General features: G+C 48.0%; 1 protein-coding gene across 2 annotated transcripts in view; it reads right to left on the minus strand.

The window, feature by feature from the left end:
* Positions 1-8462: 8462 nt before the first annotated feature.
* The window catches only part of MARCO (macrophage receptor with collagenous structure), a 40844-nt gene continuing 27556 nt past the window's right edge, over positions 8463-21750 (minus strand). For both annotated transcript variants that reach the window (XM_055398404.2, XM_088828916.1), the window contains 5 exons: positions 12544-12588; positions 11556-11654; positions 11008-11052; positions 10110-10286; positions 8463-8754 (listed from right to left, as the gene is read on the minus strand). In XM_055398404.2, coding sequence (XP_055254379.2) covers positions 8624-8754; positions 10110-10286; positions 11008-11052; positions 11556-11654; positions 12544-12588 — 497 coding nt within the window. In that variant the 3' untranslated portion in view covers positions 8463-8623. The remainder of the gene's footprint in view (positions 8755-10109; positions 10287-11007; positions 11053-11555; positions 11655-12543; positions 12589-21750) is intronic.

Consider the following 21750-nt stretch of genomic DNA (forward strand, 5'->3'; position numbering starts at 1 on the left):
TCTTGTTCCTTCCTCCCCAGAACACTGGATTCTTATATTCCACTTGATCGTGGAGTACGTCTTCCCAGCTGCTCCAGCAAGGCGCAGCCGCTGTACCTTACCTTGGACGAGGGGTATCTCCTCAAGGCCGCCCCTCCTGCTTTGAATGTGGATCAGCTCCTCTCGGCCCTCCGGTGCCCAAGCAGCCACCGCCTCCTGGACGTGGTACAGCTCCTCTCGGCCACCGCCCTAACCCTGGGTGCGGGGCAGCTCCTCTCAGCCATGATTCTGCACGTGGTCGGTTGCGCCGGGAGCCGGGCGTCTCTCGCGTCTGCGCCGCCGGGAGCCGGGCGTCTCTCGCGTCTGCGCCGCCGGGAGCCGGGCGTCTCTCGCGTCTGCGCCGCCGGGAGCCGGGCGTCTCTCGCGTCTGCGCCGCCGGGAGCCGGGCGTCTCTCGCGTCTGCGCCGCCGGGAGCCGGGCGTCTCTCGCGTCTGCGCCGCCGGGAGCCGGGCGTCTCTGGCGTCTGCGCCGCCGGGAGCCGGGCGTCTCTGGCGTCTGCGCCGCCGGGAGCCGGGCGTCTCTGGCGTCTGCGCCGCCGGGAGCCGGGCGTCTCTCGCGTCTGCGCCGCCGGGAGCCGGGCGTCTCTGGCGTCTGCGCCGCCGGGAGCCGGGCGTCTCTGGCGTCTGCGCCGCCGGGAGCCGGGCGTCTCTGGCGTCTGCGCCGCCGGGAGCCGGGCGTCTCTCGCGTCTCTGATTACTTTTTAACATACTGTTTAGCCTCCATTTTTTTAACTGTTTTTTTTCCCCTGTGATTGATTGCTAATCTCATAGTGCTATGGTCAGAAAAGATGTTTGATATTATTTCAATTTTCTTAAATTTACCAAGGATTGATTTGTGATCCAAAATGTGATCTATTCCGGAGAATGTTTCATTTTCATTTGAGAAGAAAGTGCATTCTGTTGTTTTTCGATGGAATGTCCTATAAATATCAATTAAGCCTATTTGGTCTAATTTACGGACTGTGTTTTCTTATTAATTTTCTGTTTGTATGATCTATCCATTGGTTTAAGTGGGGTGTTAAAATCCTCTACTGTTATTATGTTACCATTGCTCTCCCCTTTTTTACCTGTTAGCATTTGCCTTATATATTGAGGTGCCTATATATTATATACTGTGTGCATATATATTTCTAATTGTTATGTCTTCTTGGATTGATCCCTTGATCATTATGTAGTGTTCTTCTTTATTTCTTATAATGGTCTTTATTTTAAAGTCTGTTTTACCTGATATGAGTATTGCTACTCCAACTTTCTTTTGATTTCCTTTGGCATGAAATATCTTTTTCCATCCCTTCACTTTCAGTCTGTATGTGTCCTTAGGTCTGAAGTGGGTCTCTTGTAGACAGTGCATATGTGGGTTTGTTTCTGCATCTATTCAGCAACATCTATACCTTTATTTTTTTTTGAGCATTTAATCCATTTACATTTAAGGTAATTATTATTATTTTTTAATATTTTTATTTATTCATTTTGCTGTGCCAGTTCTTAAGCTGAGGCATGTGGGATTTAGTTCCCTGACCAGAACTGAACACAGGTCCCCTGCTTTGGGAGAATGGAGTCTCAGCCGCTGGACCACCAGAGAATTTCCCCAAAGGTGATTATTGCTGTATATGTTTCTATTGTCATTTTCTTAATTATTTTGGGTTTGTTTCTGTATGTCTTTTTCTTCTGTTGTGTTTCTCACCTAGAGAAGTTTCTTTAGCAATTGTTCTAAAGCTGGTTGGGTGGTGTTGAATTCTCTTAGTTTTTCTTTGTCTGTAAAGCTTTTGCTTTCTCTGTTGAATCTGAATGAGATCCTTGTGGAGTGGAGGAATCTTGGTTGTAGGTTTTTCTCTTTTAATAATTTAAATATATCTTGCCACTCCCTTGTGGCCTGCAGAGTTTCTGCTGAAAAATCAACTGATAACCTTATGGGGATTCCCTTGTATGTTATTTGCTGCTTTTCCTTGTTGCTTTTAATATTTTTCTTTGTATTTAATTCCTGTTAATTTGATTAATATGTGTCTAGGCATGTTTCTCCTTAGGTTTATCCTGTATGGGACTTTCTGTGCTTCCTAGACTTGGGTTACTATTTCCTTCCCCATGTTAGGGAAGTTTTGAGCATATTCTCTTCAAATATTTTCTCAGATCCTTCTCTTCTTCTGATATTCATAATTCAAATGTTGGTACATTTAATGTTGTCCCAGAGGTCTCTTTTTTTCATTTCTTTTTTCCTTTGCTCTGTGGCATTTATTTCCACCATTCTATCTTCCAGCTCACTTATTCTCCTACCTCAGTTATTCTGCTATTGATTCCTTCCAGTGTATTTTTCATTTCTGTCATCGTATTGTTTATCTGCTGCTACTGCTAAGTCACTTCAGTCGTGTCCGACTCTATATGACTCCATAGACAGCAGCCCACCAGGCTCCCCGGTCCCTGGGATTCTCCAGGCAAGAACACCGCAGTGGGTTGCCATTTCCTTCTCCAATGTGTGAAAGTGAAAAGTGAAATTGAAGTAGCTCAGTCATGTCTGACTCGTAGCGACCCCATGGACTGCAGCCTACCAGGCTCCTCCGTCCATGGGATTTTCTAGGCAAGAGTACTGGAGTGGCTTCATCACTGGTCATTCTATCTTCCAGCTCATTCTCCTACCTCAGTTATTCTGCTATTGATTCTTTCCAGTGTATTTTTCATTTCCGTCACTGTATTGTTCATCACTGGTCATTTATTCTTTAGTTCTTCTAGTTTCTTGTTAAACATTTCTTGCATCTTCCTAATCCATGTCTCCATTCTTTTCTGAGATCTTGGATCATCTTCACTATCATTACTCTGAATTATTTTTCAGGTATATATATTTTCTATGTCTTCTTCATTTATTTGGTCCTGTAGGTTTTTACCTTGCTCCTGTGTCTGCAACATATTTCCTCTGCTGTCTCATTTTATCTAACGTACTGTTTGTGGCCTCCTTTCCATGGGCTGTGGGGTTGTAGTTCCTCTTGCTTCTGGTGTCTGCTCCCTGGTGGGTCCGCTTGATTCAGGGGCTTCTGTTGGTTCCTGGTGGGAGGGACTCGTGTCTACACTCTGGTGGGTGAAGCTGTGTCTTGTTCCTCTGATGGGTGGGGCTGCATTGGAGAGTGTGTTTTGGGGTGTCTGTGAGTTTAGTATGACTTTACTGCTGATAAGTGGGGCTGTGTTTCTGTCTTGCTGGTTGTTTGGAAAGCCTCCCTGAGGCCTCTGCTATCGGTGTCATTGTCCCCACGGTGAGCTGCAGACAACCCCTTTCTTCCCAGGAGGCCCTCCAAGACCTCTAGGTAGGTCTCTGTACCTGCTGTGGGCACTTTGCAGACAGCTCAAACTCTGACCTGGCCCAACACCCACACGTACTTGTCCCCAGAGTCCACAGCTGCTAAAGGTAGACCAGTCTCAGTTATGAGGGCACTGATGTCCACTCATATAGTCTGCAGATGCTGGGTTTACCAAGCTGATTGCTGGAGTTTAATCCATCGCCTGTGCAGTTTCTTGGAAAGATTTCGGTTCTTCTTCCTTAGCTGCACAGCCCCTGGGCTCAGTTTTGGTTTTGGGCCCACCTCTGCATGTGGGCGACCCTCAGGTGTCTGTTCCTTGCCCAGGCGAGAGGAGGAAAGGCAGTGCCTGACTTGGGCACTCTTGCTTTCTTGGGTGGGAGGGGCAAGAGGCTGCTACAGACTGGGGTGCAGGCTCACTCAGACGGGAGAGTGATAAGGCAGCCATGCATGGGGTGCATGGGTTCACTTTGATGGGATTCCCCTCTAGTGCCCATGGAGGCAGGGGCTGGTGTGGTGGGGAGAGAGTCTCCCTGTCGAGGACTCTTGATGGTGACCCCTCTACTTGTACACCACTCAACAATGGTACCTCGCTTCCGAGGCAGACCACGTTTCCTCCAGGAGCTTTCTGGGACGTGGAGCTCCTCACTCTTTTCTCCTCAAGCTGCCTACATGCAGCCAACAGCAGTCTTTTCCCCAGGTCTGCTCTCCTAACCCCACCCTTCAGTACCCAGCCCCTGCCTGCATTGGCAGACAGCCGTCTCAAGCTGGGGCTCCCAGGCTATGACCAGTCTCCCTCTATTTCAGTGTGCTTTGCTGCCAGAAAGGGTGCCTCCCCAGGTGCAATAACCTCTCCTCTCCTTCAGCTCCCCCCCTCCCAAGGGGTGTGGGTCCCATCCTGTTCCCTATTTCCTTTTTCTTCCCTTTTTCTCCTTCATCCTACCTGGTCATGCTGGGATCTTTTCTTGTCCTTTGAGGTGTCTGGGGTCCTTTGCTAGAGCTTAGCAGGTGCTCTGTGTGAACTTTTCAACATGTAGATGTACTCCTGATATACTTGTGGGGAGAGGTGAACCCCAGGTCCTCCTATTCCATCATCTTGACCTTGACCTTAACTTACCGTTTCAATGAATCCTCATAAGAACTCTAAGAGGGGGGAATCTATTACTAGATTTTATTTTACAGATGAGGAAACTGGGAGTCAGAGAATTTCAATAATATAATTGTGCAGGTGAAGGCCTGTTAAATGGCAGCGCTGGATTCTATCCCAGGACATTTGACTCCAGAATCTCAGTCCTGAGTTGCATTTCTAGAGCTAGATGCTGGGAAGCTTTCTGTGCTTGCCCTGCCAGGCCACTGATGGGGGTCTTGCACACAGTGATGAGGGTCCTTAGAGGGCCCTGCCATCTCTGTCGTGCCCGGCCAGCGTGCTCAGTGCTGCTGTCTGTGCTGCTGGCCTCAGCCAGGGTCCAGTATCCCCAGGAAGGGGAAGCAGGAGGGAGGAGAGTATTTGCCAGTGGACGGCAGTGTCACACAGGGGTCATGCCCAACATATGGTGGCCCCAGGCCCCTAGCCTGCTCTCCAACGGTTGAGGATGCTGTCCTGCTAATTTTACCCAGTTCCTCTTCAGCCCCACCACTAACCGCCAGTCAGTCACAGCACCAGCATGCCACATGCTGCGGCCGAGGTCTGTGGTCACTGTGGTTCCAAAGGAGTTTCCTCAGCGTAGCTCGGCCGGAGAGCTTATCAGAGAACCCACTTGGCAGACATGCAGGCAGCAACTCTCCTGCTGGGTGAATCCCCCTCTACTTCTTATTAGCTGCATGTAGTCTTCTGAGGCCATTATTGCTATATAACAAACCACCCCTAAACCTAGCGGCTTTCAACCACAACCATCTGTGATTACTCATGAATTTATGGGTTGGTCTTCTGATGTGGGCCAGGCTTGACCAGTCTTGGCTGGGCTCACTAACGTGACTGTGGCCAGCTGTATGCTGACTCACAGAGGATAACCTCAGCTGGGGCAATTGGGTCGTGCTTCACACACTTCACACTCCTTCACACGCCTCCTCCATTAGGTTTAGCCTGGGCTTAGTTTCATATCACGGTGGGAATTCTGAGAGAGATAGTGAAAGCCCTGCTTCCTGTTGAGAAGAGCAGCAGTCACGCTGCAAAGGCCGTGAATAGAAAGATGGAACTGGAGCCAGCATTCCACAGTTTGCATACTTGTGAGATGGGAATGACATCCCTGGTATCATGTACTGTTCTGGTGTGCTGTGCTCTTCAGTGGGATGGTTGGTCAGGTGCGGCCTCAAGAGGGGACCCAAAAGAGGTGTGGGGATTACAGTCACCAAGACAGAGTCCCTGCAGGTTGAGAGGGGCCCCAGGGAGTGGGTCAGCTGCTTAGATGGGGAGCCAGAAGAGGGTGAAGACTCATGGACGAGGGTCCTCGTTGGGGGGTCAGGATGGGGTAAACAAGCAAACAGTGCAAGGGGATTTCATTGGTGCATTTGAGTGTCACTAGGTCACAGTCGCTGTGGGTGGGAGGAGGAAGGGGAATTTGTGGCAGGGGCCCAGCTTATTGCACCGGTGCACCTGATCACCTGGGCTGGTGCTCACAGCCTGTTTGTGGCGATGCTGAGACAGTGGGAAGACAGGATCTTTTAAAATTTGCAACACACCTTGCAAAACTTGGAGCCCATGATTTTGTTTCCAAAGCTAATCTTCTAAAGTGTGAAAGGCCTAGGATTAGATCTGCCTTTGGAGAAAACCTTCTTCTTTTTGAGGAACCACTGCACCACAAGGATATGTCTCTCGTCAGAGGAAAGACTGTGAAGCAATCCCAATATTGAAAAGGTCAGTGCTCTGTTTAGCATTCCTTCAGAGAGCTAGTCAGGAAATATTTATCACCAGTTTGTTGTGTAAGAGAGACTGAATGAACAGGACTGGATGTAATGGGGGGACACGAAACGTTAAGGCTGCAGGAGGACTTCGTGAGAGTGCCAACCTTGTAATCATGGTGCTGAGTTTGACCCACTGCCTAAGGGAACGGGGAGCCATTGAAAGATATGAGCATGGAGTGGCATAGTGAACTGTATGATTTCTAAGAGCTGTCAGGCTGCTGCCTGCAGGTGGTTGGTGGAACACGATAGTGGAAAGGGACTGATTAGAAGCTCCAAGCATCCAGGCCAGGCGGCCACTATGGTAGTAGAGATGGAGAGACCTGAGTGGACTGGAGAGATGTTTGGGAGGTAGAATTAGTGATACTTGGTGCCTGCTGGAGGCATGGCGTCTGACACTCAGTTTCCATCTTGGACACTGGATGGAGGAAGCAGGTTTTAGCTGCCTGAACTTTGAGGTACTTGCGTGGAAGCAGCTGGTGGACATATAGGTAGCCAGAGCTCAGGAGAGAGGTCTTCACTGGAAGTATAGATTGGGGGATCAACAGCTAAGAGATGAAAACCAAAGCCATGGAAGGGAAATTTTGGGTGTGTTGAACCATGTCTTTCAGCTTCCTTGCTGGAGGAGGGGAGGGGTAGGGGGAGGTTGATCCATTCTCCACAAGGATTTTGTCTATTCTGCCTATAAACTGTTATTTGTTCCTGTGGAAAGATGTGTGTGTGTGTGTGTGTGAGAGAGAGAGAGAGAGAGAGAGAGAAGAGCGCATGCATGCTCACACATCCCTAAGGGTGATGCAAGGGGTCCCCCAGGTAGGAACTAGTCTCACAGTCCATCACTCTTGGAGGAGGCAGATCCTGGGAAAGGAGATGAAGATGGGAAAGTTGGGCCTGATACTGCAGGGAGAACCCTCCTCTATTTCTGTCTCATCTCCTTTCCCACCTTCCCCAAGGAAGGGCAGGGGGCTTTCACAGCACCCTCCCTTCCTGCTTTCTCTGCTCTGATCTCCTGCACTTAAAACACTGTGACCAAGTCAGTTAGGCTTGGCTTTTGATAAGCTAAATGGAAAAAACTAGAAAACTGTTTCTGCTTTCATGGTTCTCCTGTTTCTAAAGAGGTTCAGGAAGTCACTTTGAGATTCAGATGGTAGAGATGAACCCCCCCACCCCCACTCTCTGTTTCAGGTTGGACCTGCTTTTGACTTTCCTTGTAGGTGGGTGGGTAGGGGGGACTTGTTAGGATAGAAGGAATGAGCAATAAAATTTGAGAGGTAAGGAGGCTGATAAGACACATGAGTTACATTTGTAAAATATTACATCTTAGAACCCCTGACAGGCTTCCTTCCTCCCTGACTTTCCATTCTTCCATCCTGAAATGCCAAGAAAACCTGCATCATTATAGAGGTTTCTGCCAAATTAAAATAACCAGCTTTCGAATCCTGGTCCCATTCCCCTCTCCATGCCCAGGTTCAGAGAACACTCCCATCACCCTGCAGCTTTGAACCTGGTGCTGATTTCTGAGCAGTTGCAGCCTCTGAAAGTGCAGACTGGGTCCTGGGTGGCTGATTGAGCTCTTGAGGGAGGAAGCCCTGGGATGTCCGCTCCATCTCCCAGCCCTTCCACTGCTCCTCCTGTGCTCTACCACTTACAAGTGCATACATGTGTGCTAAGTCGCATCAGTTGTGTCCGACTCTTTGTGAATCCATGGACTGTAGCCCACCAGGCTCCTCTGTCCATGGAATTCTTCAGGCAAGAATACTGGAGTGGGTTACCATGCCCTCCTCCAGCCAGATCTTCCTAACCCAGGGATCAAACCCACGTCTCCCGCGGGTGAATAAAATGGATGAAAGTTCCTGCATTTATGGAGCTCACATCCTAATGAGAACAAATTTTCATGCTTAAAGGCACAATTCCTATTTTCCATGCAACCTGGTGTCAACTACATGAGGTCTCTTCATTTGCTGGCGAGCAGCTCCAGTGCTGGGGAGACCATCTGCTGTTGCGCAAAGAGGCTACATCTGATTGACCGAAGGGCTGGTCATGACTAATTCTGACAACAGGTGAGTCCCACTTTCACCATCGAATTTCAGCCCCCATGTGCCCCAGTTCTGAGCTAAGATTCCACTGTCCCTGTGTACTGGGTGGGAGTGCGAGGAGCATGAGGACTCAATGAAATGCTGTGTGCATTGAGTGGACGCATCCCTAAGGGACAGGAGTGATGAGCTAGTAATTTCAGCCACAGCCCAGGGCAGTGCCAGGTAGCGCTTTGAGCTTTATTAGCTTTATTGAACCCGCTTCAGAGACTGTCAGCCACCCCTGGGAACTCCTCAGAGAGCACCGCCTCCCTTCGTGGGCTGAGTGTCTTGGCTGTGGACACCTTGGGGGCAGAGTGGTGAGTGGGCTGTGGGGTCAGCTGCAGTTCACTCCCGCATCCTCATTGTGGTTGCAGTTGTGGGAGCCCCAGGTGTTCTTGCTGCAGTCCCACAGGGTCCATTCTGACCCTGAACATGCAACATCGTCCAGCCAGATGTTCCCAGAGCCTGGACACAGAGAAAGCAAGGAGAGGGAGGAGTGTGGGATTAGGGTTCAAGCTATGTGGTCCGTCTGTCCTCGGGGTCTTCCATAGGGAGCTAGACGATCATTTCTCCTGCAACTGCCCAGGTGCGGAGACTGATCTGCTCTCTTATGATGACCCTGCCTCTGTTCTGCTTTCTACCCTTTGATAAAAGTCTCATCCAAGTATTTAATATGTAATCCAAGCCTGATTTGAAATCTCCTAGGGACCTCTCAGGGTTTATCTCTTCCTTAAATGCCTTTGTAACCAGGCCATTCCCAGTTCTGAAGCACTCATACCTCCTTCAAACCCCGTTCCTTCTGATATCATCGATTTCAGATCAAGAGCTCAGAGAAATTACTGGCTTATTTGATTCTAGTAATTTACACTACAGTGTGACAATCTATATAGGCTTAATCTGTGGGAGGAAATGTGTATTTTTAAGGAGTTTTATAATCCAACTAGACTCAGATTAAAAAATAGGTATGCACTTGGTGGGGTTGGGGGGGAGGGTAAAGGCAGAGAAGATTTGGGGGTGGGAGCAGGAGAAGCAGCCGAGTGCCCTTGCCAGGTCAGCTCTTAGTGGTTGTTTAGCTGTTTAGTTGCCAAGTTGCTTTTGCAACCCAACAGGCTATAGCCCACCAGGCTCCTCTGTCTATGGAATTTTCCAGGCAAGAATATTAGAGTGGGTTGCCAAGCCCTACTCCAGGGGACCTTCCCGACCAAGGGATTGAACGCACATCTCCTACATTGGCAGGCAGATTCTTTACCACTGAGCCACCAGGGAAGAATAGGTCTGCTTTTACGGCCAAAGAAAATGACCTTTGGCTGCAAAACATAGTTGAATCTCCAGCACTCTAGGACATCTTTACAAAACTGATTTTAGGAAGTCCCTGCTCTGATTCACTATCCCTTCCCTTCTCCTTGAAGATGATCAAGTTTGGGCTGCCCAGGCCTTTAGGCTCCAGAGAGTTGAGATGACAGCTGTGTTTGCCTGTCCGGCATCTTTGTTCTCCTAGCTTCCACCCCTCAGGTGTCCTTCCACCCCTCACAAACACTGTCGGACACATGGCATTCTGGCTTTAGGACTGGATGGACAGTGACTTCTGTCCTTGTGGGGGAAGAGAGCCTTCTTTCTCCTAGGACTGCCAGCCAGAAGGATGTAAGCTGGGGTCCGGAGCTGAGAAACTTTTCAGTTGCTTGAACCAATCCCTTTCATTTAAGCCAACCACGATGAGTCACTTGCAACTGATGGGTGCCAACACCCTACCCAGGAGAGAAAGCTCACATCAACACCTCAAAAAAACTAAAAGACTCTTGGTTGAGGACTGATTCACTCACCCGCTCCCACATTGTAGATAGCACTTCCAGAGGAGTAACCCAGCATGCGGCAGAAGACGGTGGCATCTGAATTGTCCCAGCTGTCATCGCAGATTGTCCCCCATGCACCATTATAGAAAACTTCAGCTCGGCCTCGGTTCCTAGAGCCAATAATCCGGACGCTTAACGAGGAGTCACCTGGGTGACAAAACACACGTGGGAGAGGTGAGGGAAGCAGCACAGGACTTTGGGTAGATGCAGGTCTGCCTTTTAATTTTTGAAAGTCTTACTGTTGGTGTTCAGTCACTAAGTCATGTATGACTCTTTGCAATCCATGGACTGCATTATGCCAGGCTTCCCTGTCCTTCACTATCTCCCAGACTTTGCTCAGACTCATGTCCATTGAGTCAGTGATGCTATCTAACCATCTCATCCTCTGCCTCCCCCTTCTCTTTTTGCCTTGGAAGTCCTTCAGTTAGGGAAAAGAAGTCTTCTGCTTGGGTGTCATCATAGTGGTAAGATCCCACGTTATGGCACCAGCACTCCCAGCGGCCTCTCTGCACTGAGGCTTGCAGGCGTGAGGCCATAGGGGGAGATGCCTCTGCAGCTGGCCTTGCAAATCCAGCCCACCATGTTTTGCTTGCGTTGTGGAGGAAAAAAAAAAAAGGAGGAGGAAGAAGGGAGGAAGAGAGGGAGGGAATTAGGGGTGGGGAAGAAGTGAGGAAAGAAGGGAGAGAGAGAAACTGTTACCTGTGGCTCTGTGACACGGGCAGGCTTATTCAAGGGACAAGCCTTTTAGCTTTCCCCCAAAATGAGGAATCTCTCTGAGAACCAAGGCCTCTCCCCCAGAACACATACGACTTTCAAGTACAGAGTAGCCTCTATGGTATATGTTAAACAGAACAGAAATAGCAATTACCTTTTTGACCTTTCTCTCCCTTGGCTCCTTGTGGCCCAGTAGCTCCTGTCATGAGGAGAAAAACCACACAGTTTGAAGGAAACCAAGTCAGGAACCCCCCGCTCTCCTTTGCCACCAGTGGGGAGGAGTGGTGGGGGTCAGACTCCTCCATCTTTGCCGGCCCCCCTGGAATCATGAGGACTGGATATGCCATGGATCTCCATGGTTGAGCAAGAAGAAATGGGCCTGAGCTACAGCAGGAAGGACTTAAGCTAGATTAGAGAAGGACGGTCAAGAAGCATGGAGTGGGAGGTCTCTCCTGAGGTCAGTCATGGAGACTGTATGGTCCAGGGGCCTGGCTGGGCGTGGTGCCAGCATATTGTCACCTGCTGCTCCGAGTGCCCAGCTGTGCCTTATTCACCTCTGTAAGCTCTGGGCTGAGGGCAATCCCAGCACAAGACTTCGCCACAGAACCACTAAACCTCTAGCCTTCTGGTTCTGAAAACCACTCCTAACCCCTTATAACAGGCCTCTCCTTTGAACCCTTATGTCAGAAGCCGAGACCTTACCTCTCGATCCGGGCTCTCCCTTTTGACCACTTGGACCAGGTGCCCCCTTGAGTCCTCCCAGGCCTGGGCTTCCCTTCTCTCCCTTCATGCCTGTAAGACCTGGGGAAGAGAGACCACTGCCATCAGATGCTCTGCTCTGCTTTCCAAGGGAAACTAACAGCCCTGGTGTTTAATGAATGAATTGTTCTGAAGGTCCCCCCCCCACCCCTATCAATGGGCCATTTGGATGTTCAGCCTGGGGGCAGGGGCAGAGTGCTGCCCTTGCCGCAACCACCCCCCCCCCCCCGCCCCGACACCTCCCAGGTAAACTCTGGTTGCGGACAAGAGGGTGAAAATAGCCGACAGGATTCCAAAATTGTTGGCCCTCATTGGGCCATTATGTGGAAGCCATTCTGGGAGAATTTGCTAGAACATTTCCAGGTCTCAATTTCCCCTTTAGTAAGTTAGAATAGGAAAAGAAAATCCACCTTAGGAGTGATAAAGACTGCTCAGGAAATGTATCCGAGGAGTTTTGTTTTGGCTCCTTAGGGTGGGGCCGGCAAGAAGACTAGAAATGCCATGTGCAAGGGTGGGGACCAACGAGGACTGTGATGATACTCCTGTGAGAAGTAGCAGGAAGAGGGGGTGCCTTGAGGGCCAACGTGAACAGTGAGATGGACCAAAGAGATACAGGCCAGGCAACCATCTTGGGAACTGGAGAGAAAGGTTGCTTGGCTCCACTGCGGCTGCGCAGCCTGAATTTGCCGCCATACAGCAGCTCCGGGGGCTTCTTTACCGTTTTCGCTCTCAACTGCACCCCGTCTCTATACCCTTTCCCCTGGTTTATCACTGGAAGAGCCTGAGGCTTGAAAGACAGAGCCCTGGAGGCCTCGGCACTCTGGTGGAAAGTTACTGCATTTACAGCCCTGCTTTCAGGGTCAACAAAACCCGCCTCAGAGAGTCCTTCCAGTCATTATTGTGGAAAATTAAAATGAAGCCAGCACTTTACCTGGAACTCCTGATTCTCCTTTTGTTCCTTTCTGTCCTTGAAGTCCTAAGATCAAAATACAGAAAAGGGAAGAAGATAATAAAACTTAGATATTAAACACTTTTAATCTTAGACAGCCTCTACCTTCTGTCTGATTAATGCAGATGGAAAGGTACATCGGTTCTCCTCGATTGTTTAAAGCCTCTTTAGCAGAGCATAAAAGTAGACAGACTGCAGATAAATGGGGACGTGTATTGCGGTGAAATAGAAACGTGGTGGATGAAGGTCTGGGTTGGGTGAACAGACCCCACACTCAGTAACTGGCCTTCTTTGTCCAGTTTGATATCTATTCCTTCTTGTTGCCAAAGAAGGAAAAGATTGGAAAAAAGGTTTTCTATTGAAAAGAATTGAGAGATATTTTGAAAATAAAGTTAGTTTTGTTTCTAAAAGACTGGAGGGGACTCAGTGGCCACTAGAAGCTCTGGGAGTCTCTCACCCTCAGTAGATATTCCATAAGTCTATTGGTTTATTTCATTGTGGTCCCCGCTGTAGCTAAACAGTTAGGCAGCTAAAGGGTCTCATGTCCAGAAAATGGAAAAATTACCACTGCAATTATTTGGGATGATCCTATTTGTAGTTCTGATGTGAAAGTTCCTCCCTCCCTCCCTTTCTCCATTCATCGTATTCACTAACTTATGTAGTAAGTAAGTGTTAGTTGCTCAGTTGTGCCCAACTCTTTGCGACCCAATGGACTGCAGACATCCAGGCTCCTCTGTCCATGAGATTTTCCAGGCAAGGGTACTGGAGTGGGTTGCCATTTCCTTCTCCAGGGGATCTTCCCAACCCAGGGATCGAACCCAGGACTCCAGGACTGCAGGCAAATTCTTTACTGATTGAGCTACAAGGGAAGCCCTACTATTCCCAGCACCATGATGGGTCATTACTTATTGTGGGATAATAACCTATTGGTTTAGCAACTCCATGATCTCTCAGGTTCAGGGAAACAGGACTCTCCAAGACAGTTACGCAAACTTGGGGAAAGTAAAGCTCATTACTGATCATGAAGTAACAGTTTCTTGAGGGTAACAATGGGATTGTACTTCCACCATGATCTTGACTGGGGTCCCTTCCAACAAGCCAGCTCTGCTGCTGCTGCTGCTAAGTCACTTCAGTCGTGTCCGACTCTGTGTGACCCCATAGACGGAAGCCCACCAGGCTCCCCCATCCCTGGGATTCTCCAGGCAAGAACACTGGAGTGGGTTGCCATTCTTCAACCAAAAACCCACTCATTGGATAGTCACTAGGAACCAAGAGGAACTCAGTTACTCTCACTGCCAATCGCCCGGGGGACGTTCCTGCCTCCCACTTCAAATTCCTGGCTTTCCTGAGCACCCATTGTGTGCTGGTCAGTGGAGGGCAGTGGTGGGGCCTGTCAGGCCTCTTCAGAATCCCTTCTGGGAATGATGAACAAGGAGTCCTGGCTCCTGGCCGCCTTTCAGATGGCTAGCCTGAGGAGGAGGATCAGAGGGCTGAGGAGCTATGAGCTGCTGCTGCAGGCCTGGGCACTAAGGGAGGCTGGAAGGGCTGGAAAGATCTCAGAGAGCAACTAGTTTTGCCCCTCATTCTTGAGATGAGGACCAGTTTGAGTCTCAGAGAGCTTCTTCTAAAAGTTGGAGGAATCTTTGAGTTCAGACTCTGGCAGGCAGGCCCCAGCTCACCCTGGGCCAGCTGTGCTTCTTCTGGTCCCTCTGTTTGGAAAGTCTCACCCCTTTGGTCTTCTGGAGAACTGGATCAAGCCTGTGAAAGCTGCTATGATGCTAAATGTTGCGACTATAAAACCTTCTCTGACCTTGCCCATGGATGATGCGCTTCCTCCCAGGGCAGCACAGGGCCCAGATAGCCTGGGTTTGCATCTGCCTCCATGACATTTAGTCCAGTTCCCTCTCCCTCAGCCTAACTTTCTCCTCTGAGCTTCTGGTTGCCTCGGGGATGGTTATATGACTGAAATGAAGTTACCTGTGTCAAGCCCTAAGCCTCGTGTCTGGCAAGTGGTGTCATGCAGACCCTGGGGACCCTTTGGTACTTGTATGTACTCCTTCAGTGGGGAGCAGCTGGGACACTGGGGCCAGAGCCCCCACAGGAAGCCCCCCGAAATGTTTGCTGTTGACCGTAAGGGGCCCAGCAGGGGTGGCGATGTCTCCTCTTTACTTAGGTGTGCGCTGAGTCGCTCAGCTGTACCTGACTCTTTGTGACCCCATGGATTGTAGCCCATCAGGCTCCTCTGTCCCTGGGATTTCCCAGGCAGGAATACTGAAATAGATTTCCATTTCCTCCTCCAGGGGATCTTCCTGACCCAGGGATCAAACCCACCTCTCCTACATTTGAGGGCAGATTCTTTACTACTGAGCCACCTGGGAAGTCATCCTCTGTGCTTACCTGCATCCGAATTGCAGGTGTCAAGATTAAGGAGGAGAAACCACATTCAGAAACCTGTCTTCAGTTGTTAAATAGAAAAATGGTTCATATCTAGACTCTTGATCCCCCCGTCTCATCCTAAAGGGTGCCATATTGCACACATCTTTACCTTAAGAGCCTGTCCCTAGATGCAAGGTTGAAGCCACCTCACACTGTGATCTCTCCTGGTTGCCTCCCCACTACCTAAGAAGCCTCCAAAGCACCAAACAACAAATGTCTTGTACAAACAGGAGCCCTAGGTAAGCCCTGGTTCACTAGGTCCATGGTTCCTGAGGCCTGACTCTCCCACCTCATTTCTCACACCCTCCCCCAGTCCCTCACCTCTTAAGAGACTAAGCATCTGCTCCTGCACGCGCTATGCCGGACATCCTGTCAGGGGCTTCCCGTGCATCTCTCAGCTGCCCTGCTAGGTTGTGCCATTTCCCTCTTTACAGAGGAGGAAGTCTACACTCAGAGATGCTAGGTGATTTATCCCAGGTCACACAGAGAGGGAGTGGTGAAGTTGGGTTTGGGAACCAGGGTTGGCCTCCCACTGGGCACTCTGGCTGCCTGTTCCACCAGCATGCCAGCTCAATCCCTCCTGGAATTTCACATGGGCTCTCCACCTGGTTCCAAAGACTTTCAGTAGCCTTGGGCCATCCCTTACTTCTAAATGAGTAGTCAAACTACAGTGAACATCAGAGTCACCTGTACAACATCTGTGAAAAACTTTCTGGGATTTTTCTGGTGGTCCAGTGACTAAGACTCTGAGCTCCCAATGCAGGGACCCTGAGTTCGATCCCTGGTCAGGGAACTAGATCCCACATGCCACAATGAGAGTTTGCATGCTACAACTGAGACCAAACACAGCCAAATAAATAAATAAAAACATTTAAAAACGTTTCTCCCTTACATTTCTAAAAACAAACAAACAAACAAAAAACAACTTGCTAAGCTCCACCCCAGAGTTACTGATTCAGTACATTTGGTTCGGGCATCTGAGGCGCTGTGTTTTTAACAAGTTTCCAGGTATTGCTGATGCTGCTAGTCCAGGAATCAAGGTTTGAGTAACCACTTCCCTAAACACATCCCACTCAGTCTTCAGGGACCAGCTCATATCTCAGCTCCTCCAAGAAAACTTCCTGTCTCTAAAGAACTAACGACCCCTCCCCTGGCTGAGCTCTCACAGAACCCACTGGCCCTTGATAAAATGCCCTCTGAGAATTGTATAATAGGTATAAATAGATATATAACAGGTGTAGGTTTTATCTTCAAAACTCCCCTCTTCAAGGGCAGAACACTGGAATTGAGTTTTGTGTGATTTCTCTCCAGGCCTCCCTCGACTCTGAGAGGTTGCTCACTGAGTGACTGTGCATGATCCAAGGACTAGTAATTACTTCACTATAAATCAAGGTGGCATCCTGAGTGGATCAGGGAGAAGGAGAAACGGCTGAAAAACAGAAGTGCACGTTTAGAAGTGCGTGTTGTAAGCCTACACTGGAAGCGAAGGAATGCTGAGTTTGTCCTCTTAACCACAAGCAAACTGGGATTCCCTGGGTGTCACAGGCTCAAGCTGAAAGGGCCCCAAATGTTTATTTGCAAGGTGCTTATTTAGAGACATAATTTTCTCCCAAGAAAATAGTTCAGTTGAAAAGTACAAGCCTTCCTATTTTTTCATGTTCAGCTGGTGCTCTGCCTAAAATCTTTCCCTTCAATCAGGGGAAATTGCCTGTTTCAAATCCAGAATGCTGGAGAATTGTCAGGGACCTGTGTGTTATTCTAGGCCTTTCCCCATACACCACAGAGGAGCAAACCAAGGCCTTGCAAGGTCCAATATCAACCTATCATCACCTAGCTAGTTGACAAGTCCAACATAACACACAAGCCTACTGACTCTGATTTAATGTAGAAATTTCCAGTACATTGGGAAACTTCCTTAAATACCATCCCAAATTACAGGCTAAGTGCAGCCTGGCAAACATGGTTAATTTAATAGCTAACAACTTAGAGTTGTATGATAAGATGTCAGATGGTAGATAGGGGACCAAAACTGGGACACATGTACACTTCTGCAGATGTCTCTAAGAAACTTACAGGAAAATGAGGAAAAATCTGTGGCAATTTAGTAATATGAGTTGGGAGAATTTAATAAATTCTCAGACTAACTCAATACTTAGACACAGGGAATGAAAATAGCTGAGAAATTGTATTCATGATATAAGGCTCAATTGCTATTATGGATTATTCTTTGTTACCTTAAAAGTAAAACACATCTTAAAATACAGATGAGGAACTAGATTTCAAGTTATTGGCACATTGGCTTAGTCTCAAAAGAAACATAAAAGGACTTAGAAAATTCAGATTCTTGTTATATTTTAGACATGAGCACTGTTGAGATGCAGAAATTTTTATAAGATTGGTATTTTGGAGCTTAAATGTTTTGGCTGCTTCTAGGGTCGTGGAGAGTCAGACACGACTGAGCGACTGAACTGAACTGAACCGAACATCGTTTCATGAGATGGGGAGTTAGAAAGAGAAATGCCATGATCACAAGCTGAAGTGAGCCCTTCCTTATTTCCAAACAAGTTTACTTTTCAAAATGGCTAAAAGATTTAGAGCTAAAATTAGTTTTGTTGTGGATTTTTTCCCCCAAAGTGAAGTGATTTTGCAATCACTTGAAAGATCAAAGGTTAGAAAACACCAAGTTTGGGGGGTTTGTACATCTCACATGCTAGTAAAGTCATGCTCAAAATTCTCCAAGCCAGGCTTCAGCAATACGTGATCTGTGAAATTCCAGATATTCAAGCAGGTTTTAGAAAAGGCAGAGGCACCAGAGATCAAATTGCCAACATCCGCTGGATCATGGAAAAAGCAAGAGAGCTCCAGAAAAACATCTATTTCTGCTTTATTGACTGGGCCAAAACCTTTGACTGTGTGGCTCACAATAAACTGGAAAATTCTGAAAGAGATGGGGCTACCAGACCACCTGACCTGCCTCTTGAGAAACCTGTATCAGATCAGGAAGCACCAGTTAGAACTGGACATGGAACAATAGACTGGTTCCAAATAGGAAAAGGAGTGCGTCAAGGCTGTATATTGTCACCCTGCTTATTTAACTTATATGCAGAGTACATCATGAGGAATGCTGGGCTGGAAGAAGCACAAGCTGGAATCAAGGTTGCTGGGAGAGATATTAATAACCTCAGATATGCATATGACACCACCGTTATGACAGAAAGTGAAGAGGAACTAAAAAGCCTCTTGATGAAAGTGAAAGAGGAGAGTGAAAAAGTTGGTTGAAGCTCAACATTCAGAAAACTAAGATCATGGCATCTGGTCCCATCGCTTCATGGGAAATAGATGGGGAAACAGTGGAAACAGTGTCAGACTTTATTTTTTTGGGCTCCAAAATCACTGCGGATGCTGATTGCAGCCATGAAATTAAAAGATGCTTACTCTTTGGAAGGAAAGTTATGACCAACCTAGATAGCATATTAAAAAGCAGAGACATTACTTTGCCAACAAAGGTCTGTCTAGTCAAGGCTATGGTTTTTCCCGTGGTCATGTATGGATGTGAGAGTTGGACTGTGAAGAAAGCTGAGCGCCAAAGAATTGATGCTTTTGAACTGTGGTGTTGGAGAAGACTCTTGAGAGTCCCTTGGACTGCAAGGAGATCCAACCAGTCCATTCTAGAGGAGATCAATCCTGGGTGTTCATTGGAAGGTATGATGCTAATGCTGAAACTCCAATACTTTGGTCACCTCATGTGAAGAGCTGACTCACTGGAAAAGACTCTGATGCTGGGAGGGATTGGGGGCAGGAGGAGAAGGGGATGACAGAGAATGAGATGTCTGGATGGCATCACCAACTCGATGGACATATTTGAGTGAACTCCAGGAGTTGGTGATAGACAGGGAGGCCTGGCGCGCTGTGATTCATGGGGTCGCAAAGAGTCGGACACGACTGAGCGACTGAACTGAACTGAAAGGAACTGCCATTAGAAAAATTTATTCTCGGTGATAATGTCCTACCTTAAATATTAGCTATGCCATCTATCTTCCCAACAGAATGGAAGGAGTCTCCTCTTTGCCATCTTTAATCTGAGATGGTTCTTCTTTCTCAAGGGGTGTGAACATGGGGAAATATCCCACCAGAATGGGTTGGAGTGTGGTTATTGAGTGTTTCAAACACTAGGAAGATTTGGTGGCTAAACTAGGACTGACCCATCTACCATGGGTGGGAAATATGGGCAATTCTGATCTCTCTGTGGCCTACACTCTATGCTATTCTATACAACAAAACTTAGAAAAGCACAATTTTTGAATCAGACTTTGGGATTAAATCTTGGACTCAGTGTATATTAACTATGAGACCCTGAGGAAAGGTTTTACTTTCTGGAGCCTTTACTTCCTCAGCTGTAAGGCAGGGATGGTGAAACTCAGCTGTGTGAGTGGATGCACTAAGATCATGGGATTAAAGGCCCAGATTACCTGGCTTAGAGTTGTCGTTAATAATAAACAGACCTCTTTATTTTGCTAATTAATGCACAATAATGGGGCTTCCCAGGTGACTCAGTGGTAAAGAATCCACCTGCCAATGCAGGAGACACAGGTTTGATTCCTGGGTTGGGAAGATCCCCTGGAGTAGGAAATGGCAACCCACTCTAGTCTTCTTGCCTGGGAAATCCCTTGGACAGAGGAGCCTGGTCAATGAAGTCCGTGGGGTGGCAAAGAGTCAGACACAACTGAGCAACTGAGCATATATGCACAAAAATGAGATCTAGCTGTCTCCTAGGTTAAGTCAAGGGACCATGCTTTCTCTGCTTTCAATCCCATGCAGCTGGATATTCTTCTGTGACATTGATGATTTTATTTACAAAATGGGAAATACATCAGTTTGAAAAACTTGGTTTGATATAATCAAAACTGAACAAATACTGCAGTACCTCTAGTTTGGGGAACACCAACATCCCGACATTGACAAATAGGAATTGCCTTCTATGATGAGAAGATCTTGTTCCCACCCTCCCTTCCATCTCCCACTTCAGAAATCTGACCACTCCAAAAGTCCATTAACTCATGACTTCAGGATGATACACAGCCCTGGCTACAACTAGCTAGGTTATGGTCCCATGGGAATTCCCTCCAGAGCTGTCTATGTAGACCATCCGCTACTTGATCAAGGGAAATGTTTGGATTTGAGTGGGAAACCTATGCAATTTGGAATAAATTATGATCATCACACACCCCAAATTGAAAATGCAATTCATTGTGTTTACTTGAGCAGCTGGAGTTAAGGAATAGCCCTTAGAATTTTCCAGATTTGGTATTCACCACTAGGCTTGGTTGATGGAAGTTCCCAAAAAGGTGCCCACCTAATATGCATGTGTGTGTGTTAAGTTGCTTTAGTCATGTTTGACTCTTTGTGACCCTATGGACTGTAGCCCACCAGGCTCCTCTGTTCATGGGATACTTCAGATAAGAATACTGGAGTGAGTTGTCATGCCCTCCTCCAGGGGCTCTTCCCAGCCCAGGGATAGAACCTGCATCTCTTATGTGTCCTGCATTGGCGGGCAGGTTCTTTACCACTAGCACCCCCAAGGGACTTGATAATGGAGTTAAAATGATTCCCAGTCAACCAAAAGTGTCTGTGGGATCTTGGGTAAATAACAAAGAACTATAACAGGGTCTGACAGCTCTATGTTTCCTTCTAAGAGTGGAAGAAGCTGCTGAAGCTTCTGCTCTGATCCTTCCAGGACTTGGGTAGAGGGAGAAGGTGCTCCTCATCAGAATGCCCTGATGGGGTGGGGGTGCTCTCAGGTTGTTTGAAGGAAAAGGCAGCATGATAAAGTATAATGGATGAGCCCCCAAGTTTTGAATCAGCCAGGCTTGGATCACAAACCTAGCTGCATCTTTTACTGCGAAGCAGCTCTAACAAGAGTGTTGATCCTGTTGAGCTATCATGAAAATGCTCTTTGAGTTTTAGGACTCAAACCCTCTCATGATGCAGAGTGAAGGCAAGATTCCCCACCTTTGGACAGTGGGAGACACAGGCTGGGGACCTGGGAAGTGGGTGCAGTGCTGCCTGTGTCTAAAATCTTGTTTCATCACCCATACTCTTGCTTAGTCAAGAATCACTAGTCTGGCAAAGGTGGGATGGGGTGCAGGGGCTCCCCCCAAAATTTATAACTGAGGGAGAAAAGCCAACATCTCCATGAAGCCAAGCAGAAAACTCAGGGGTAAGACAGCTTTAGGCCTCAGAATCAGAAATCCTAAGATCTGGGGTCAGGGAAGAGAGAAGTATAAGATCAGAAAGGAGCAGCCAATAAGTTGGGGTCACGTGACCACTACACCCAGATGGAGCCTGGAAGGCAAGACTTTGCTGACAGCCTTCAGGTGGCATCCACATGGCATTGGGTAGCAGAGCCCCTTCCTATCCTGACCCACCATCTGCGAAAAGGAAAGCAGCTTTGAAGACGGATGGGTTAGAAGGACAGTGTGTATAGGAGTCACCTGTGCCAGGGCTCCTAACAACCTTCAGGGGAAACCCAAAGGTCAAAGGCGCAGAGTCCCAGGCTCAGAAAGTGGCCTGCCCAGCTCTCTGGTCAGAACTTCCTGAACCTCCACTACATCCCAGACCTGGACTCAAGAGGGCCAACCTACAGAGCCCTCCCTCACCTTCCAAGACTTCACTTGCTGTGTTCCCTTTTTGTAGACTTGCCTTCCTCTTTCCACCTGGCCAAGCCCTATTCATCCTCTATGACTCAACTCCAGC

Source organism: Moschus berezovskii, chromosome 2 (assembly GCF_049115385.1).
Source record: "Moschus berezovskii isolate FMDL1 chromosome 2, NW_MosBer_1.0, whole genome shotgun sequence".
Classification (NCBI taxonomy): domain Eukaryota; kingdom Metazoa; phylum Chordata; class Mammalia; order Artiodactyla; family Moschidae; genus Moschus; species Moschus berezovskii.